We start from the raw sequence: 21,977 nt of genomic DNA, 5'->3' as shown, positions 1-21,977 counted from the left end.
GGACATCACTGCAGTAATTCCTCTGGATAGTGGCCAAGGACCAACTATCTTCAGCTGCTTCATCAATGACCTTCCTTCCATCATGAAGTCAGAAGTTGGCATGCTTGCTGATGATTTCACAATGTTCAGCACCATTCCTAACTCCTCAGATTACTGAAGCAGTCCTTGCCCATATGGAGCAAGACCTGGACAACATTCAGGCTTGGACTGATAAATGGCAAGGAACATTTGCACCATACAAAAGCCAGACAATGACCATCTTCAATAAGAGAAAACCAGCCATCTCCACTTAACATTAAGTGGCATTGTCATTGCTGAATCCCCCACTAAACTGAACTGGACCAACCATATAGACACTGCAGCTATAAGGGCAGGTTAAGAGACTGGCAAAACTACAGAGCAACTCACCTCCTGACTCCCTAAAGTCTCTCCATCATTTGCAAAGCACAAGACAGGACTGTCATGGAATAGAATTTCCACTTACCTGGATGAGCACAGCTCCAACACTCAAGATGATCAACACCACCCAGGTCAAAGCAGCCTGCTTGATTGGCATCCTACCCACCATCTTCAACATACACCCCTTCCACCACTGACAGTGGCAGCTGTGAGTACCATTCACAAGATGCACTGCAGTAACTCAACAAGGTTTCTTCGACAACCTCGATCATCCAGAATGACAAGGGCAGCAGACACACCACCACCTGCAAGCTCCCCGCTGAGCCACTCACCATCCTGACTTGGAAATATACCGTTATTTATTCATTGTCGCTGGGCCAAAGTCCTGGAACCCTTTCTAACAGCGTTCCTGTGCTGTACTTTTCTTTGTTCTTTGTGCACTGTGGGTGTACCTGCACCACATAGACAGCAGTGATCCAAGAGGATGGCTAACCGCCACCTTCTCAAGGGCAATTAGGGATGGGCAATTAAATATGCTAGCTGAGCCAATGAAACCCATGTCCCGAGAAAAGAATATTAAAAAAATGCATTTGATGACAAAATGTATCTCTATATCAAATATCAAAAGGCAAGAATAACCTTGAATTTAATAATTCATGGAAATTGGAAAAACAATACAGGGCTAAATTAAACTTTCTTATGTGCTCTTAATTCAAGATATGTTGCTGTCTATTGCTAAGCTATTACTTAAAAGAAACTGTCTATATGTTTGTCTATACGCTTGCCTAACTTCATTCAGTCGAGCCTGTTTCTGTGCTAGTCCAGCTGCAATCAGCAGTATGAGGGGTTCATATCTAGCTGCAGACAATGCTCTGGGAAATCAGACACAAACTTAATGACATGTTTGCTACTTAAAAGGCAAAATTTCTCTTTTATGTTAAACAATATGTAAGAAGAGAAAGCCGCTTTAACTACAAAGTTTCAGAAGAAACGAGAATGCACCTTCCACAACAATGCTGCTTTCAGCGAGAAGGCCAATAATTGCACAAAACCATAATCTTTAGACTTTTGCAGCTACTTTTACATAAACAGAAGTCATTCTAATAATATAATAATCTTTATTGTCACAAGGCTTACGTTAACACTGCAATGAAGTTACTGTGAAAAGCCCTTAGTCGCCACATTCCGGCGCCTGTTCGGTTACACAGAGGGAGAATTCAGAATGTCCAAATTACCTAATAGTACGTCTTTCGGGACTTGTGGGAAGAAACCGGAGCCCCCGGAGGAAACCCACGCAGACACGGGGAGAACGTGCAGACTCCGCACAGAGAGTGACACAAGCCGGGAATCAAACCTGGGACCCTGGCGCAGTGAAGCAACAGTGCTTACTGCTATGAGCTATCATTTATTCGTAACAGGCAGAGAGCTGGGCGCGCTGTGTGCACTTTGCCACTAGAAGCCACTGCTGCAGAAGATCGGACTCCTTTTTCAAATTGCAGACAGCCTCCAACAGATGTCGCCCAGATTTGAATTTTTTTCTTGTTTAACAAAAAAAAGCACAATCCCTATAGCCGTCATGCCACTCGTAATGTAAAGAGGCAGCTGAACTGGGCAGAAGTCCAAATGGCATGTCACCGAACATCAGAAATGTGATGTTGCATATTGTAATTACGCAACCATTCATACACTTTAGCTTTCAAAAGAAAAGCCACTTTGAACAATTGATCGAAATCATCAATCACGTTGCAGGACCTTCGGTTCTTGGACTTGTCAGATTTCCCACGTAGCGAGCATAATCTCTTAAGAATTTTGATTCCTGCTTGCTTATTTAACACCTCTGAGTGCCCAACAGACTTTTGCAATGTGGCTGATACTTGCATGCGACCTTCCACACAGAAAAGTTCGCAAACCATTTATTTTGGGCACAAGTCACAACCCCCGAGTTAATTTATACATAATTAGCTACTCGGAAGATAAAAAAAATCCCACTATCACTGAAGACAGCATCTTTTATTCAAAGTGGATACAATCTTTTTCTTTAAGTTTCATACTTAGTACGAGGTTGATTTAAAATTTGAAATGTAATCTGACAAATGATAATCAGGATTCTGTCTCCAGCGCTAAGATTAAAAAGAACAGTAGAAGTATCTGGAATTAATAGAATAGTTATCATAGCAGAAAATAGATTTAATTCAACGTTGCCTGTTTCAAATTGTCAATTAAATTGAAATTCTGCCAAAAAATTAATCCTGTGCTGGTTCATTCGAATCATTTAATTTGAACAACTGGGTAATGTGGGTTTTGTTCAGCAAGAGTATCTCTGAATTAACAAGGGAAGGCTGTAGTTGCTCCATTATCAAATTTGCAAAATTAATTGAAAAGTTAAAACTGAAACCCATTTCTAATATATTACATTCCCTGCCTTTGCGTGCTTTTAGCAGGATAAACAGCGTCGTAATTAGACTGCAGGAAAGATAAAGCAAAGTGACGGTTAAAAGAATGCATTTTTACTCATGTACCGGCAGACTTCCAATCTAGCTCCACTTTCTAAATTATATTAGGTTCCATTTAGTTTGGTTTCGCCTACTTGCAGAGCTGTGAAAGCTACTTTATATCAGGGGACCTGATGAGCCTGCCTCACCCTTTCGCATTGCTATAGCTCAGCACTGGTAAAATGTGTCATCTTTTGCAGCTCTTATTTCAACATACTGTCAGGGAGACTGGACATCATAATTTTGCCAAGTGTTGCAAAAACCAAGTACTTGTATCGCAGCAGTCATTGGCTTATTAAAATCACGGGCAGTTGCGCCCGTTTTTGTTTACAGCCTTGCCATCAGCTTCGAATCGGAATGTGTTGCTGCTCAGGTTCTGGTGCCTGCTGCCGACTGGTTGGGCTTTTAACTGAGCTTCTGTTTCACCATAAAACTCCAAATCCAACTCCAAAAGTATCTCAAAAAATTCGAGCACGAGGAAGCTAGCAGTTGCTACTGCTTCTTTGCAGTGGCAACACGATTGGTGCTTTCCACAAACAGGCTGCTACCGTCAAGCCAAAAGGCATTCGCCCCGCCAGTCAAACGAAGAATGTGGTATGTGAATTTCAGTTGTGCATATAGGCCGTACGTTCCAACAACTGACGGGCTGTATCAAACGCATTGTCCCTTCAGATGTTTGCAATAGTCGGAGTACTGGTTGCACTCAATCAACCCACGGTTGCCGAACTCAGATCATAAAGCCTCATGTTAAATATGATTCCACAATTGGACAGCACTTCTTGTAGAATCCTGAGTGTGCTACGAATAACACTAACAACTAATTTAAGATTATCAGTCAGGCTCACATTGTAACTCACTTACGCTTGCCAGAAGCTACATATATTCATATGCATGGCCCTATCCTCTGCAGCCAAAACGAATATGTCTACAGATTGCATCTTCTTTGAATAAACAAAAACATGGGGGGGCGGAGAACAGCTCCCTGGTGTAGTCCATGGCAACACCTCAACCAATCAGAGCTGCCTTGCCAACCAATCAGCACTCTTTTTCTCATGTAGTAAAAATTATTGTTCCCATTGAAATTTGATATTCTTGTGTCTTCTGACGAATGCAAGAGGAAACGCTTTGGCTCTTTTTTCAGCAATACCAGCAACCAAATCTATATTACTAATATGTTAACCCATATTCATAAATTCTTAGTACCTGTTGTCATTTTATTTGTCACACTTGTGTTAACTTTTATTATAAATTCCTGTGTCTACAATTATAATGGAAACTGCCACTGCAAACTGGTCACACTGTAATTACACCCTCCCACCAATAGGTATGCTGCAGCACCACAGTGTTGCATCTCCCAACATGTCAGTCTGTACTCCAGGGCTATTCTACATTTTCCTTCCCAATCACCATGTGCTATCCAGAACTACTCTTATAAAATCTAAAACGGAGGTAGAATGTATCAAAACCAGAACCCTTGGGACAGAGTCAGTGCTGGATATTGGATCTTGCTGGTTTTCAAGGAAAAAGCCATAACTTTAATTCAATGTAAACGGGATACACCAAATCAAGGGAATAAGTCAGTTTAGAATACATATTGAAACGTTTTCTATCCATCTAAGTATTCTATCCGAACATCTTCTTGCCAAGGAACTTCAGCTATCTTTTCTATAGATGCCAACAAAGCCAGATAGGACATTTTGGAGCTATCTGCTGGGGTTTTTTTAAACATGATAGGCTACTTGATCTCAAAATTGAAAGATGATTGTGCGAGCTCGAAATCCTTACCGGAAGACATTGCAACTTTATAGCACATTTCACATACAAGGTTGTCATGTGAAATGCTTAAAGGGACACTGCAGAGAACGGCTTGGTGAATAGGAAGTCAGAGCTGATCAACGGCTTCTAATTGCAAGTCAAAACTGTTTGTGCCATTCAATCAACCAATTCCATTACTTTTCTTAGACGCATGGTGGCACAGGGGTTAGCACTGCTGCATCACAGTGCCATGGACCCAGGTTCAATTCCGGCCTTGGGTGACTGTCCGTGTGGAGTCTGCACGTTCTCCCAGTGTCTGTGTGGATTTTCTCCGGGTGCTCCTGTTTCCTCCCATAGTCCAAAGATGTGCAGGTTGGGTGGATTGGCCATGATAAATTAATTGCTTCTTAAGTGTCCAACGGTTAGCTGGGGTTGTGGGGAGTGGGACGAGATGGGGTGCTCTCTCGGAGGCTTGGTACAGATGTGGCCATTAATAAAACCGAGTCTATGTCAAGTGCCGTGTCAAGACTCCATTCCCAATTTAAGCAACTTGGTGCATCTATAAAAATATCTGTGCATCAGATTGCCGACCCGGAAAGGAATTAGTGAACCAGATGGGGTTTTACGACAAACGACAATTTTTTCTGGTCACCATTAGACTTTTAGTTCCAGATACGTATGGAATTCAAACTTCACCATCTGCCGTGGTGGGATTCGAATCCTAGTCCCCAGTGCATTTCCCAGGATTCCTCGTCTAGTGACAATACCATTACACCACCACCTCACCCTGTGTCTCTGATTACTAGAGGGACAGAAGCTATACGTGCTGAGTGATAAAAGATATGCATTTAATATAATAGCACTGACCTGAAAATGAGAACATTTATTTTTATAATAGACTAATAATAATTTCTACCATGCTTTAAAAAGAGGCAGAGGGTGTGAGAAAATATATTTGTTCTGGGGTTAAAATAAACGAACCCATCAAACATTTGAGGAGAAATTTCACATACCGTGAGTAGACTCACAGCAAGCAAATGATCTTTAGTGTTTTTGGAAATGTCAGCATAAATATTCGGGATCAGGAAGGATTCTGATACCTGTTCAACTCAATCATGGTTACCATCACATAAAACGTTTGCAAAGTGATTCCATTCTGGCTGGCAGGTTGCCTGCCTCACAGAACTCAAAGGAATGGAATCTGCGAGAAATAATAAGCCATTTGCTTCTGCAATGGTGATGTTTCTGCCTACTGGCCACCATTTGGGTCAAGTTATACCATCAACTGAATGAGTTCAAGTTATTTGGGCCCCAGGAAATTGGCGGTGCTACGCAGTCGATCAACTCAATTTTTATTGCAATGTACGTCAACGGGGAATGAGATATTGGCAGCGGGAGTCACACAGAAATGTGATAAATGTAGTGGGTGGCACGGCGTCACAGTGGTTAGCACTGCTGCCGCACAGAGACCCGGGTTCCATTACGGTCTCAGGTGCCTCGGGACTTTGCATGTCTGCATGGGTTTTCTCCAGGTGCTCCGGTTTCCTCCCACAGTCCAAAGATATGCAGGTTAGGTGAAATTGCAATGCTAAATTGCTCTTTCGTGTCCTGGGATGCGCAGGCTAGGTTACAGGGATAGGGTAGGGTGGACGGGGGTGTGGACCTCGGTAGAGTACTCTTTTGGACAGTCGGTGCAGAAACGAAGGAATGAATGGCCTCCTTCTGCACTGTAGGAGCTTCGATGAACTCTAGCATCTTACATTTACCAAGGAAATGACTAAAAGTTAATAGATACCTTAAGCCGTTATCAGGTTGAGGTCACTCCCCCCGATTTGCTTCTCCTTAATATATTAACATATTTCTCGTGTTCTCAATGACTTCAGCCATTAAAGAAAAGAAAAGACTTGCATCCATAAAGGGTTTATCAGGATCACCGGACGTCTTAAAGCACCTTACAGCCAATGAAGTGCTTTCCTTTGAACTGTGGTCACTGTTGTAATGTACAAAATGCAGCAATCAATATAGGCGCAGCAAACCTCCACAAATAGCAATGTGATAATGACCAGATAGTCTGTTTTTCTGATGTTGATGGAGGGATAAATATTGGCCAAGCATCAGGGAGAGTTCCCCTGCGCTTCTTCGAGACAGTGCCATGGGATCCTTTGCATCCACCCAAGCAGGAAGGCGGATGGTTTAACGCCTGTTCTGAAATACGGCACCTCTGACAGTACAGCATTCCCACGGTACTGCACCGGAATGCCAGCTTTGATTTTGGTGCTCAAGTCTTGGGAGTGGGACTTGAACTTTGTGACTCAAGAGGCCAGAATGTGACCAACTGAGCCACGGCTGGCAGAACTAGCATTGCAATCATTCTGACATTAATTTGCAGAATTGACCCTTCATTGTAAAATTAAATCCATTTACCTTAATCTTTTCCTGTACAGATCTTCATTTCCATCATCCTTGTGCGCTTTTATCTTGCGTCTTGACTCATCCTCTCCTGAGCTTGGTGAGAAAGCTTCATCCGAGTGGTTCGGGCGTCGCTGCTTCTTTCGTGCTTTCTTAAACCTGCTGTTATCCAATAGTTCATCGTCACTGTCACTGATTTCATCTGGGTAAAGCAACTCCTCGTCAGGTACAAAGAGGGACTCCTCACTGTCTGAGCCTCTCGCCCCTCGCCCTCTCGCTGATCCTTGCAGTGAGGTCTTCTCTCCCGGTGGGACACTCGCTTTAAACTTAATCTCAAGAGTTTTGTGCTGCAGTTTCTGCAAATGTTTTTTCAGTTTTCGGTCCGTTCTTGACGCACTGCCATTTATCTTGCGGCCGCCTTTTGGAGGCTGAGCTTTGTCCTCTGAAGTCTCAGCTTTGGCCTGAGCTGTGCCTGCCCCTTTTCTCTTCTTGGTCCCTCTGGTAAAGGATTTTCTCCGTATTGCAGACATCTTTGCCTGATCAGCCAGATACTTCTCAAAGTCCGACGCATCATTGAGCATGATCTTCCGAGGTTCCTTCTTTGTTTCTTTCTGAGGTATTTTGGTGCCAAAAGGTGTCATCAGTCCGGTCCGGATTAAATGCTCCCATTCTGTTTCCTGCACTGGCATCAACATGCTTCCCAACGATGAAGGACCTGGTTCTGGCAAGAAGATCAACAAGATGCCATCAAATTGCCTTATTCCAATGTGACATTTAATTAGAAATTACATTTTGGCTACTTGCTTTATAATGCAACTCTTGGGTTAAGTGAAAGGTCTGATGCCAAATTGTTGCTACTGAAAACGCAATGCGATTTGTGTCTCAGTTGCTTTTACAGAAATGGCAATCTTAAACTATTTAAACACCGTATAGATAGATAGATACAGGAAGCAGGAGAGCACAATTAGGCTGTCTTACTTTCTCTGAAGTCACTTGGCTCTAGGGATATGGATATTTACCCAGTATACATTTGCTTTCCCATGTCCTGCCCATACCGTGCACTTAAGTGGGTTAGAGACCAGGAAATTATGTTGCTTCAGTTAATCAAGAATGAAAATCAAAACATATTTGGCAAGCAAAGCAGCCTACAAGCAGCAGAAGCCAGATAGCATTTTAAACAGATGGTATATTATAGAAAGGGGAGCAGGCAGGCCATAATCTTGTAAAGCTCAGTAAAAAAAGGGAACCTGTAGATCAAGAACCTGAAAGCTTAGCACTAGCTAGAGAGACAGGGTGACATTTGCTCTTATACTCGAGTCATTTTACATACAATTACGTATGGTATATGCTGGAGTGATCTGATCTTTTAACCAATCGTAAGTAAGATTTGACTAAAGACGATAACAGAACTGCACCAGAGGATGAGCATAAAAAGAATATTAATACAAATATTAATACAGTTCGGGTAGAAATTTCTTGAATTTTCAAAAGATCTTCAATAAAGTATTATATGGTACGCCCAGGGCATGTGGAGTCACAGAACAAATAACTGAACGGATAACAAATTGGTTAAAGATCAGAAACAGAGAGTAGGGTCATTCAGACTGGAGAAAGGTAGAAACCGGTGTCCCACAAGATCAGTGGCGGGATCATAATTTACATGAATGACAATGACAAATGAGTAACTTGATATCAAAATTTGCTGAAGCTAACACGGAGGAAGATTCGAACATAATTCAAGAAGATATTTGAAAACTTGCAGACTGTACAGTCAATTGGCAAATGAACCTTAACATTAGCAAAGTGAGGTGATGCACATTGGTAGAGAAACAGAATCATCACCTGCACCTCAGAGAATGGGAAGTCTGGATGGAATAGAGGAGCAAAGGGAACACAGATTGTAGGTGAACTAATTATTAAAAGCAGCTTTGCAGCACCGTAATCCGAGTCCACTTGCCAACCAATCAGTCCTCTCTTCTCATGCAGCATAAATTGTTGTTTCCTTTATAATTTGATACTCTTGTGAATTGCCCTGATGAGGGCTAGATGAAAAGCTTCAACAAAATGTGTCCTTTTACAGCAATACTCAAGTTCTATCCCACCAAATGACTATTTGCATTTAATGATATTAACAAGGTGCTGGGCTTTATTTCCAGAGGTTCCGAATTCAACAGAAGTGAAGTTATATTACACTTGTGTGTCGTTTCCTGGTCAGCTCATACTTACCAGTGCAATGCACAGTTCTGGTTGTCATACTTTAAAACTGACATTGAAACACTGGTAAAAGCACAAAATAATTTTACACGGATTCTACCAGAACTGAGAGATTACAGCTAATTGAACAGGTTGTGATTTTTCCTCTTTAGAAAATGGAAGACTTGGCGGAAACCTAAAGAGGTCTTTAAAATAATTAACAGTTTGGATAGGGTAGACATGAAATGTTTACACTTATAGCACAGTCTAAAAGTAGGGCCCATAAATACAAATAACGCTGAATAAGTCCAAGAGGGAAATAAGGGGAAATGTCTTTGCTTAGAAAGTGGTCCGAGTGAGAAACTCGCTACCGCAGGAAGTGGTGCAAGCAATTAGCTTAGATGCTGTCAAAGGGAAACTAGACGCTGACGTGAGAGTAACAGGGAGGAAAAGATTTGCCGAAAGATCGAGGCAGGGCAAATGAAATGGGAGGAGACTTGAGTGAAGCACAGACTAGGTGGGTCAAATGGCCCGTTGCTGTATTGTAAACTCTGTGTATAACTGTACTGAGCCCATTGCCGTGACACCAGCTGTGTGTGGTGTAGCTGTTTTTAGCAAGCGTTTTAGCCTGATTGCTGGAGCGTTTCAATATCTGCTTCATCAATTTTGTATCTTTGAGATTAATGGTTGACGGTAGGAGGACAAAACCAAATTCCAAAACAAACACACAAGTTCAAAACATCTCCGCCCCCGATGGGTCTGAAAGACCCTGGCCTCATGTCACATAACATGAGATTTCCATGTTGATTTAATTATAGATGTTCCAAGAAGTTTCGACAATACCAACCAGGACGCTTATTAAGTATAAGGTGGTAATCAATCATGAAGATAAATTTAAAATCACAATGAGATGCTGTCAGCTACAGGGCAACCCCCGGCCAATTGTGAAGGGCCAATTAAATGTCATATCTGCATTGGGTTTAAACATCAGCTACACAACTCATTGATCTATTTTAAAAGAAAACCACCAGACCTGATCAAAAATTGACAGGGGCAAAACTCTTGTTAACAGGATGAATAATAATAATGACCAAACCAGTCTTCACTTTACCTTCATCGCAAGATTCAAATTCAGCTTCAAGCTTCTCAATGTCGGCACCGCTGAGCACGGCCTGGAGCCGTTTCTGTTTGGCCTTTATCTTTTTCAGCTGCCTCTCCTTATGGACAGGAACAAAATAAAAGTAAGCCACCAAGGAGAATAATATTCAAACTCCTCACCCACAAAACAAGGTTTCTCTCGGGCTGTTGACGCCGCCATACTAAACATACTGTGATCGGGCAAACCCTGTATCAATATATTGCTTTAGATGTTCTGATCACATGCAGGGTTTAAGCTGTTTTCTCTCTAGACGGTTATGTTCATTGATTGTGACCTGATAGCCATCAAGATGGTTGTAAAAAGCCCATCTGGTTCCCCCTTCGGGGAGGAAATCTGCCCTCCTTACGTGCCTCCAGATTTGCATCAAATGCCCTCCGAAATGGCCTAGCAAGCCACGTAGCTGCGTTCAAGAGCGTGGCTCTTCACCGCTCAAGGGCAATTAAGGCTGGGCACCGAATGCTGTTTTTCCAGATAGCCCATGAATGAAAAAGGAAGTTGGTGGGTGTGGCAGTGGGGAAAGACTTTTGAATAAAAATATTGAAATAAGTAATATTCACTCCCAATCGCAGGGAAATACTGCAATCCGCGAAGAATCATGACGTCAAGTGTTTTGGGGAGGAAGAGCAGGGCAGTACCTTGTTTTCCTTCTGCCTTTTCACAGACTCCAGCTTCCTGTTCACTTCTTTATTTGTATCGGCATGAGGAGCCAGCTGCTCAATGATCTTATTTGTGTGCTTCAGACATGTGGTAGCGGATCTAAAGCAAAAGGTAAACACACAAATAACTCATCTCACAAAACAGAAATGGTTTGCGTCAGATGGCCCATGATCTATCTACTTTGATTGACTGCAAAAGCAATCCTTGGAGATCAATGCGCAACCAATAAAGAGTTGATGACTCAAACAAGTGAGGCTGAATGGACTGCAATTTATAGCTGCAGTAAAATTGGTTTATGCAATCTAACCCATAATGCGATCATGGAATTCTAACACACTGAACCAAACCTCACTGTGTTCCATATAACTTTATGTTTCAATTGTATAAGTGGTAGGATCTGCTTCTATGGCTGTTTATAAGTGGCAATAAATCAGACAGCAATCATCGACCAGAAGCCCTTGGGGATCCCTGTTTACTCTCCAGGGAGTGTAGAGGGAAGGGGGTTGGTATCCATGCCCACCTGCTCCAGTCCCACCCTGAATCCTGGTGTCAGTGTCACTTACCTGGAGGAGGCACACACCCTCTCCAAAGCTGACACGCCTGGGGTTTTGCGCCAATTGTGGGGAGGGTAAAGATTTCCCAGCAATTCTCTGGCTCTCGACTTGAAGGGCGCACTACTCTAACTAAAGGTTCTGAAATTTAAAAGCAAGGTTTCCACTGGTCCCAGTTGGAAGCTGACCTGCAGCTTCAGGTCTCATTTCCATTAGCATACGAGTCCTTAGCGCATGTAGGGATGCAGGACTGGCGGGACAATCCCGTCAGTACTTCTGCTACTTCAGGTCCGCTTTCTTGGAGGGGGGGTGCGCGTCAGCAGCAATACTGCGGCACAATTTTCTGCGGCAAAAAAAAGGTCTCAGCCCAACCCGCAAAACAGCAACACCAGTGACCTCTAGGCACAGAAATATTGGGGCCCATTATGTCCAATGCAATGTCAAAACGTGTACAGATATATAATCTAACCTGTGTCCAATGTGTGTCATATGAATTAATCCACTACTTTAATTTAAATTTTGCATAAAAGCAATAGTATATTTTGTATGACTTGATCAGAAACTTGAAATTCTTTATTCCAGTATCAGTGAAAATCTTCAGTACCTCAGATCATCGAGAACGGAATGGTACTCTTTCTCTGCCTCAACTCGTTTGGCTGCCTGGCTGGCTTCATTGATGGCTCTGTCCACTTGCTGGAGCACTCCTTGCTCCAGCACATCTTGGTCGTATACATCTACTCCCAGACCTCGCAGCTCCAAAGCCTGAGCACTCTGTTCCACCGCCTGGATCTGCTGCCGATCAATCTGGAGGACTTTCTGAGAACCCCTTACGTCGGCAGCGTGGACGTCGCCGGACGTGGATGGTCGGCTGTCCGAGGCATCGGAGCTGGCAGAGACATCCCGACAATCAGCACGGATTCCGTTTTCTTGCAGAGTGTCCGGAGCCATTGCGATGGCCGAACCTGCCCCATTCGGTCTGTCGCAATCTGAAATGTCAACTGGAGGAACTTCTTCGATAGGCATTTTGTGCAATCTATTAACAGGAAACACAAAGTGAATTGAGTAAAAGGTACATGGTTTACAACAAGCTCACATTGCACAAAACCATGGGAATGTACAGGGAGGGAATAGGACTGTGCTTCATCTGGCCTACCTCTTGTGTCTGGAAAATATTGTACCCCACCTCTCATACAATATTCCAATTTTTCCCCAGCTATCTAATCTCCTCTTCAATCTGCTGGTACAATTGGCTTTCACTTCCTGCCTGAGAACCTGCACCAATAATTTACCACCTTGTGCAAAGTCATTAAATCTAAACCGCTGTTTCCAAGTTTAATTTTGTGTGTAGAGTCTGTAATTATGATAAACACATTTGCAATTATTTTCCTCCGTGCTCGTTAGTATTAATAGTTCAGTAAGATCGCCCCAAGTCTTGTTTGCCTGTGTAAACATTCCCAGCCCTTCCCAGGTGCCTGGTCCCAGCTGTCAACTTCTGATGAAAGCTCATCGACCTGAAACGCCAGTCAACTCTGTTTCTCTCCACAGATGCTGCCTGACATGCTGGGTATTTGCAGAATTTTCTATTTATAATATTAGGTTAGCTGTTGTACTCGAGGAGGGCCACTTGCTAAAATCCATACCCACAAAATAAAATACTTTTCCAAGCTATTTTGAATTTTATAATCCCGCATTCAAACTTTTAGAAAATTAAGCCTTTGATTAAACACTAAGTGTAACTGATTTAAGGCTTTACAACAATGATAAAAGAGTTTTGTAATAATCTTTTAGTGTTACAAATAGGCTTACATTAACATTGCAATGATGTTACTGTGCCTGTTCGGGTACACTGAGGGAGAATTCAGAATGTCCAATTCACCTAACAAGCACGTCCTTCGGGACTTGTGGGAGGAAACCGGAGCACCCAAAGGAAACCCAACGCAGATACGGGGAGAATGTGCAGACTCCGCACAGGCAACGACCCAAGCTGGGAATTGAACCTGGGACCCTGGCTCTGTGAAGCAAGTGTTAACCACTGTATTTAATAATCTTTATTGTCACAAGTAGACTTACATTAACACTGCAATTAAGTTACTGTGAAAAGCTCCTAGTCGCCACATTCTGGCGCCTGTTTGGGTACAGTGAGGGAGAATTCAGAATGTCCAAATTACCTAACAGCATGTCTTTCGGGACTTGTGGGAGGAAACTGGAGGACTTGGAGGAAACCCACACAGTCACGGGAGAACGTGCAGACACCACACAGACAGTGACCCAAGCTGGGTCCATTTTTGCATAAACCAGTGGACTTGTATCCAAATCTACTGCATATCACAACTCACAAGCAAGGACCGCACTTAAAAGGTGAACATATTTCTGTTGCATCTGCATTTCTGTTTATATTATCTTAAACATTTTATTTGGGCATCACAATGCATAGAGGTCAATGCAATATTGTTGTACATTTGTATATATTTTATCTCCATTTAATTTAAAAGTTTTGAAATCATTATGTTTACCAGTTCATTCACTAAATATGTTCACCAAAATAGTTTTGAGAGTCTCAAAGATATTATTCTCAAAGTTTGTAAAGCTTCAATCAAAGGGAAACATCGCTTCCACATCCACTCGCAATACATAAAACAGCTTACAGACGAGCAGAAAGGAAGGAATCTGCAACGGTTAGAGCGCTGAGCTGGAAACAATCACAGTACCTGGTCCATGACTGTCCCAGACTGGTCCATGCATGACGCTGTTTAACCCAGACTGGTCCATGCCTGACCCAGTTTAACACTGAATCCAGACTGGTCCATTCCTGACCCTGTTTAACCCAGACTGGTCAATGCCTTACCCAGTTTAACACTGCACCCAGACTGGTCCATGCAGCATGGGCAGCATATTTAATCCAGTTTATCACTGAATCTAGGCTGGTCCCTGTTTAATCCAGTCATCACTGAATCTAGACTGATCCATATTGAATCCAGTTTATCACTGAATCTGGACTGATCCATATTTAATCCAGTTTATCACAGAATCTAGACAGGTCCATGTTTGATCCAGTATAAGTCCAGCCTTATTTCAGTTCATTACTGAATTTAGGCTGGTCAATGTCTGATCCAGTTTATTACTGAACCCAGACAGGCCATATTTGATCCAGTATCAGTCCAGCCTTATTTCAGCTTGTTACTGAATTTAGGCTGGTCAATGTCTGATCCAGTTTATTACTGAACCTAGACGGGTCCATGTTTGATCCAGTATCAGTCCAGCCTTATTTCAGTTCATTACTGAATTTAGGCTGGTCAATGTCTGATCCAGTTTATTACTGAACCTAGATTGGTCCATGTTTATTTCAGATCATTACTGAATCTTGGCTGGGGCTGGTCCAGTCGTGCTTAATACTGGGACCGGGCTGGTCCGGATCCGACCTGGTTTAACAGTGAACCCCATGTCTGACCCGGTTTAACAGTGAGCACGGACCGGTCCGTGTCTGACCCGGTTTAACAGTGAGCACGGACCGGTCCGTGTCTGACCCGGTTTAACACTGAACCCGGACCGGTCTGTGTCTGACCCGGTTTAACAGTGAACCCGGACTGGTCCTGTTCCGACCCGGTTTAACAATGAACCCGGACCGGTCCGTGTCTGACCCGGTTTAACACTGAACCCGGACAGGTCTGTGTCTGACCCGGTTTAACACTGAACCCGGACTGATCCAGGTCTGACCCGGTTTAACAGTGAGCACGGACCGGTCCGTGTCTGACCCGGTTTAACACTGAACCCGGACCGGTCCGGGTCTGACCCGGTTTAACACTGAACCCGGACCGGTCCGTGTCTGACCCGGTTTAACACTGAACCCGGACCGGGTCTGACCCGGTTTAACACTGAACCCGGACTGATCGGGTCTGGACCTGACCGCCCAGAGCCGGGGCTCGCGGCGGCTTCGCCCATTCATCGCTCGGACTCTCGGGTACCTCCGGCACCGGCCCTGCGCCCGGTTCCCCGCTGTCCTCACCCGGTACAGGCGCAGGTTCCCGGACAGGCCCCGCTCCGCTTCACCCAGGCCGGTCGCAGCGATCGACAACAGCGCGAGCCCTCCCCACACAGCGCCACACGCAGGAGGGGAGGTCAGCCCGCAGGCAAGGCACCACTCGCTGGGAGAATGGAGTCTTCCCAAAGCAGCGCCACCTACAGCAGCGGAGACCTATTGCGGATATAACACCTATCGGAGGTTAGGACAATGTTCACCCACAGTGACACCTACAGGAGGGGAGGACAAGTGTACACACAGTGACACCTCCAGGAAGGGAGGACAACCTGCATGCACAGTGACACCTACAGGAGGGAAGGACAATCTGCACTCACAATGACAGCTACATGAGGGGAGGACAATCTGCACACACAGTGACACCTACAGGAGGAATGGACAATCTGTACACACAGTCACACCTCCAGGAAGGGAGGACAACCTGCATGCACAGTGACACCTACAGGAGGAAAGGACAATCTGCACTCACAATGACAGCTACAGGAGGAAAGGACAATCTGCACTCACAATGACAGCTACAGGAGGGGAAGGACAATCTGCACACACAGTGATACCTACAGGAGGGGAGTACAATTTGCACACACAGTCACACCTCCAGGAGGGCAGGACAATCTGTATGCAAAGTGACACCTACAGCAGGGGAGGGCAGGTCCAAAGACGTGCAGGTTATGGCCATGCTAAATTGCCCTTAGTGTCCAAAAAGGTTAAACGGGGTTATTGGGTTACGGGGATCAGGTGGAAGTGAGGGCTTAATGTGGGTCAGTGCAGACTCAATGGGCTGAATGGCACTGTATGTTCTTTGTTCTATGTGCAGGAAGGGAAGTCAATCTGTACACGCAGTGACACCTACAGGAAGGTAGGACAATCTGCACATACAGTCACACCTACAGGAGGAGTGGACAATCTGTACACACAGTGACACCTACAGGAGGAGTGGGCAATCTGCACATACAGTCACACCTACAGGAGGAGTGGGCAATCTGCACATACAGTCACACCTACAGGAGGAGTGGACAATCTGTACACACAGTGACACCTACAGGAGGAGTGGACAATCTGCACATACAGTCACACCTACAGGAGGAGTGGACAATCTGTACACACAGTGACACCTACAGGAGGAGTGGGCAATCTGCACATACAGTCACACCTACAGGAGGAGTGGACAATCTGTACACACAGTGACACCTACAGGAGGAGTGGACAATCTGCACACACAGTCACGCTGATAAGAGGGGAGGAGAATCTGCACACTGAGTAACACCTACAGGAGGGGAGGACAATCTTCACTCACAATGACACCTACAGTAGGGAGGACAACCTGCACACACCGTGACACCTACAGGAGGAGAGGACAATCTGTATGCAAAGTGACACCTACAACAGGGGAGGGCAGGTCCAAAGACGTGCAGGTTAGGTGGATTGGCCATGCTAAATTGCCCTTAGAGTCCAAAAAGGTTAAATGGAGTTATTGGGTTTCGGGGATAGGGTGGAAGTGAGGGCTTAATGTGGGTCAGTGCAGACTCAATGGGCTGAATGGTCTCCTTCTGCACTGTATGTTCTTTGTTCTATGTACAGGAAGGAAGGACAATCTGTGCACACAGTGACACCTACAGGAGGGTAGGATAATCTGCACAATGGAGACATCTACAGGAGGGGAGAACAATCTGTACACACAGCCACACCTACAGGAAGAGCGGACAATTTGTACACACAGGGACAATCTTCACTCACAATGACACCTACAGGAGGGGCGGACAATCTGCACTCACAGTGACACCTACAGGAGGGGCGGACAATCTGCACACACAATGACACCTACAGGAGGGGAGGTCAATCTGCACTCACAGTGACACCTACAGGAGGGGCGGACAATCTGCACACACAATGACACCTACAGGAGGGGCGGACAATCTGCACACACCAGCCTCGCCGGACAGGCGCCGGAATGTGGCGACTAGGGGATTTCACAGTAACTTCATTGAAGCCTACTCATGACAATAAGCGATTTTAATTTCATCCATGAGGGGAGGACATTCTGTGCACTGAGTGACACCTACAGGGAGGACAATCTGCCACATACAGTGACACCTACAGGAGGGGAGGTCAATCTGCACACACAGTGACATCGACAGGAGGAGAGGGCAATCTTCACTCACAGTGAAACCTACAGGAGGGGAGGGCAATCTTCACTCACAGTTACAGCTACAGGAGGGGAGGACAAGCTGCACCACACAGTGACACCTACAAGAGGGGAGGACAATCTTCACTCACAGTGACACCTACAGGAGGGGAGGTCAATCTGTACACACTGTGACACCTACAGAAGGGGAGGTCAATCTGCACTCACAGTGACACCTACAGGAGGGGAGGACAATCTTCAGTCACAGTGACACCTACAGGAGGGGAGGACAATCTTCAGTCACAGTGACACCTACAGGAGGGGAGGACAATCTTCAGTCACAGTGACAGCTACAGGAAGGGAGGACAATCTGTATACACAGTGACACCTACAGGAGGGGAGGTCAATATGTACACACTATGACACCGATAAGAGGTGAGGCCAACCTGCATGCACAGTGCCACCTGCAAACAGCATCACCTACAGGATGAGAGAGCAATTAGCAGTCTCAATGACACCTAGAGAAATTATTGGAAAAATTCTGAAGGACAGAATTAATCTTCATAGGGGGAGGCAAGGATTAATTAAGGGGATACTGTGTGGCTTTATTGGGGGAGATGATGTTTTGCAAATTTAATTGAGTTTTTCAAAGAGGTGACTAGGTCTGTAGATGAGGGTAGTGTCGTTGATGTAGGCCACATGGACTTCAGTAAGGCTTTTGACAAGTTTCTGTATGGGAGACTGGCCAAGAATGTCAGAGCACATGGGATCCAAGGCAATTTGTCAAATTGGGCCAAAAATTGGTTTAGTGACAGGAAGCAGCGGGTGATGGTTGAGGATTGGTTTTGTGACTGGAAGCCCGTCTCCAGTGCTGTTCTAAAGGGCAGCACGGTAGCATTGTGGATAGCACAATTGCTTCACAGCTCCAGGGTCCCAGGTTCGATTCCCGGCTTGGGTCACTGTCTGTGCGGACTCTGCACATCCTCCCCGTGTGTGCGTGGGTTTCCTCCGGGTGCTCCGGTTTCCTCCCACCGTCCAAAGATGTGCAGGTTAGGTGGATTGGCCATGCTAAATTGCCCTTGGTGTCCAAAATTGTCCTTAGTGCTGGGTGGGGATACTGGGTTATGGGGATAGGGTGGAGGTGTTGACCTCGGGTGGGGTGCTCTTTCCAAGAGCCGGTGCAGACTCGATGGGCCGAGTGGCCTCCTTCTGCATTGTAAATTCTATGATATGATAAAGAACAAAGAAAAGTACAGCACGGGAACAGGCCCTTCGGCCCTCCAAGCCCATGCTGACAATGCTGCCCGTCTAAACTACAATCTTCTACACTTCCTGGGTCCGTCTCCCTCTATTTCCATCCTATTCATGTATTTGTCAAGATGCCGCTTAAATGTCACTATCGTCCCTGCTTCCACCACCTCCTCCGGCAGCGAGTTCCAGGCACCCACTACCTTATGCGTAAAAACGTGCCTCGTACATCTACTCTATACCTTGCCCCTCGCACCTTAAACCTATGCCCCCTAGTAATTGACCCCTCTACCCTGGGGATCGGTGCTGGTTCTCTTGCTGTTTATAGTGTACATTAAAGATTGTAATTTGTCATATATAAAATATGAAAACTCAATAAAAAACATTTATAAAAAAAAAAGAAAAAAAGAAAAAGATCTGGACTTGAATTAAGAGATAGCATCAACAAGTTATCAGATGTCACAAAAATTGGTGGCATGGTAAATAGTGTGGAGGAAAGGCTTAGATTACAGGGTGATATCGATGGGCTGGTTAAATCGGCGGTTCTGAAAAATCTCGCCAGTATGAAAGGCGCAAGAGTTCTGACCTATAAGTCAAGATCATGATCAACCCCATCTTATACCCACAACAATGGTAATAGATGGTGACAGCAGATAACATCGAAAGAAGCAGCAAGGGAGGAGACCAGCGACTGGAAGAAACAGCACGAGAAATGACAGCGGGACAAGGGCAGTGCTGGAAAATCTTTAACTCTACTCCAGAAAAAGCCTTGATGTGGAGGTGCCGGCATTGGACTGGGGTGAGCACAGTAAGAAGTCTGACAACACCAGGTTGAAGTCCAACAGGTTCGTTTCAAATCGCTAGCTTTCGGGGCGCTGCTGAAGGAGCAGTGCTCCGAAAGTTAGTGATTTGAAACAAACCTGTTAGACTTTAACCTGGTGTTGCCAGACTTCTTACTGTCCAGAAAAAGCTACACTGCAGGGAAGCCATGGAGAAAATCCTACTTTCGCCAGAGTGCTTCAAGCATGTGGAAGGCTAGGATCAAGCCGAAAAAAACTGCAGAGCTGCCACAGCAGGTTCACCAGATACAAAAGATCTTCTAGAATAGCAGAGAAGGTGAGCAAGGGTCGGGGCAGCACCTTACTCTACACCATAGGCAGTAGTGCAGATGACATAATGTTCAGACAGGGCATTGACGAACATATTGCCAAAGAGGTTATCAAAGCCTCTTATATTGGGACAGCACGGTAGCCTTGTGGATAGCACAATTGCTTCACAGCTCCAGGGTCCCAGGTTCGATTCCGGCTTGGGTCACTGTCTGTGTCGAGCCTGCACATCCTCCCCGTGTGTGCGTGGGTTTCCTCCGGGTGCTCCGGTTTCCTCCCACAGTCCAAAGATGTGCAGGGTAGGTGGATTGGCCATGATAAATTGCCCTTAGTGTCCAAAATTGCCCTAAGTGTTGGGTGGGGTTCTGGGTTATGGGGATAAGGTGGAGGTGTTGACCTTGGGTAGGGTGCTCTTTCCAAGAGCCGGTGCAGACTTGATGGGCCGAATGGCCTCCTTCTGCACTGTAAATTCTATGATATCTATGATATTTATTTTACTCTTTTAAGAAACGCAATTATAGAGAGGGTGAAATTCAATAGGCACGTAATATAGATTCCTTCATTAACGATTTATATCGACTAGCTGAGAATTGCAAGTATGGAGCTAAGAAAGATGAATTAATTGAAGATTGCATGTTGTAGGAATCTTAGAAGAGACTGTATCAGATATTCTGCTGTTAAGGGAAGAGTTGATCTTATCGAAGGCTGTAAAGTTAACAAGGCGGGCTCAAGTGGGAAAGCAAAACTAGATTTTTATTTGATGCGAGAAATAAGTCTCGTCGAGAAAAAGAGTTGAGACAGTGCAGTTTATAGCACAGGGAAGTAGCAGCTAATCCAACGCGAGGAAAAGGTGAGGTGGGTGCAGTAGCCGCCATTGTTTGGTGTTCTGATTCTGGTGGGAAATGGCTGCATTTGCGTGAAGAATGCCTTGCCAAAAAAATGCAGAGTGGCATTCCCGCAAAAGGAGAGGACATTTTCAATCACTGCTCTGCGGCAACGAGCTCCTAACACAAACATCAAAGAAGGAACATCTAAAATCATCTACTATTCAAGAAGATAAAGATGAGAAAGATTATGAAGTGCCATTCTTGGGAGGAATTACAGCATCAAATGGTGACTTATGGAGTGCATTTATTATGGTTAACGGACATAAAAAAAACTCCAAATTAGACGCTGGAGCAGGGGTTTCAATTATTTCAGATGCAGTGGCTTAAAAAAGGACTTACCCCAGCCATCGACCACAGCACGCCACAGTCCAGAAACCTTTCAGCTGAAGGTCAAGGCACAGTGTAGCGCCAAACTTCAGTACAAAGGTAGAGAAATCACAGGAACTTTGTATGTGATTTACAACCGTTAAGTTGAGACGCTTGCACAGATCGACAACCGATCTGTAAAATTGATGAAATGGAAAAATTTGGGCAAACGAGGCAGAGGATTTCCCAGCAACTGGTTTTTCCCTGCTGATTTTCTCGGCAATTTGTTTTTCACCTTGAATAATAATATCGTTTTTCTCTCTCAATTGTGCCCACCTTGTCAACTGCACATGACAACAGGGCACAGAGAGAGATGGTTCTACGTAGAGCCTCATGCTAAGTCTGTATTGTATGTAGTTAGTATAATGTTCAGTAAAAGGCCAACAGACTTGCCCCCAACAGTAGCTAGAGGTAACGTTCATGAGTAACCCCCCCATCTAAAACGCACAACAATAAGTGACTACAAAATAGACAATCCGAGACAATCAGTGGGGTAAAATAACATCCCCAGTTTATGTGATTGAAACTAGACCAGGGAACCACTTTGTACCGACATTACATTACAATCGGCACAATGTGTGTCTCATGCGAGTTGAA

The 21,977-nt window shown here is 44.7% G+C and overlaps 1 protein-coding gene across 2 annotated transcripts in view; it reads right to left on the bottom strand.

Annotated features, from left to right (window-relative positions):
- Positions 1–15,724, bottom strand: part of ercc6 (excision repair cross-complementation group 6) — a 50,550-nt gene extending 34,826 nt beyond the window's left edge. The window contains exons 1-5 of one of the 2 annotated variants that reach the window (XM_038782860.1): positions 15,619–15,724; positions 12,220–12,648; positions 11,043–11,163; positions 10,360–10,465; positions 7,071–7,776 (exon numbers count right to left, since the gene is read on the bottom strand). In XM_038782860.1, the coding sequence (XP_038638788.1) occupies positions 7,071–7,776; positions 10,360–10,465; positions 11,043–11,163; positions 12,220–12,638 (1,352 nt within the window). In that variant the 5' untranslated portion in view covers positions 12,639–12,648; positions 15,619–15,724. Of the gene's footprint in view, positions 1–7,070; positions 7,777–10,359; positions 10,466–11,042; positions 11,164–12,219; positions 12,649–15,577 lie in introns of both variants that reach the window. The other variant, XM_038782861.1, reaches the window with a different exon arrangement.
- Positions 15,725–21,977: the final 6,253 nt, after the last annotated feature.

Source organism: Scyliorhinus canicula, chromosome 22 (genome assembly GCF_902713615.1).
Source record: "Scyliorhinus canicula chromosome 22, sScyCan1.1, whole genome shotgun sequence".
In the NCBI taxonomy this organism is placed as follows: domain Eukaryota; kingdom Metazoa; phylum Chordata; class Chondrichthyes; order Carcharhiniformes; family Scyliorhinidae; genus Scyliorhinus; species Scyliorhinus canicula.
Note: the sequence above shows the minus strand (reverse complement) of the source record. Positions and strands in the feature narration are given on the sequence as shown.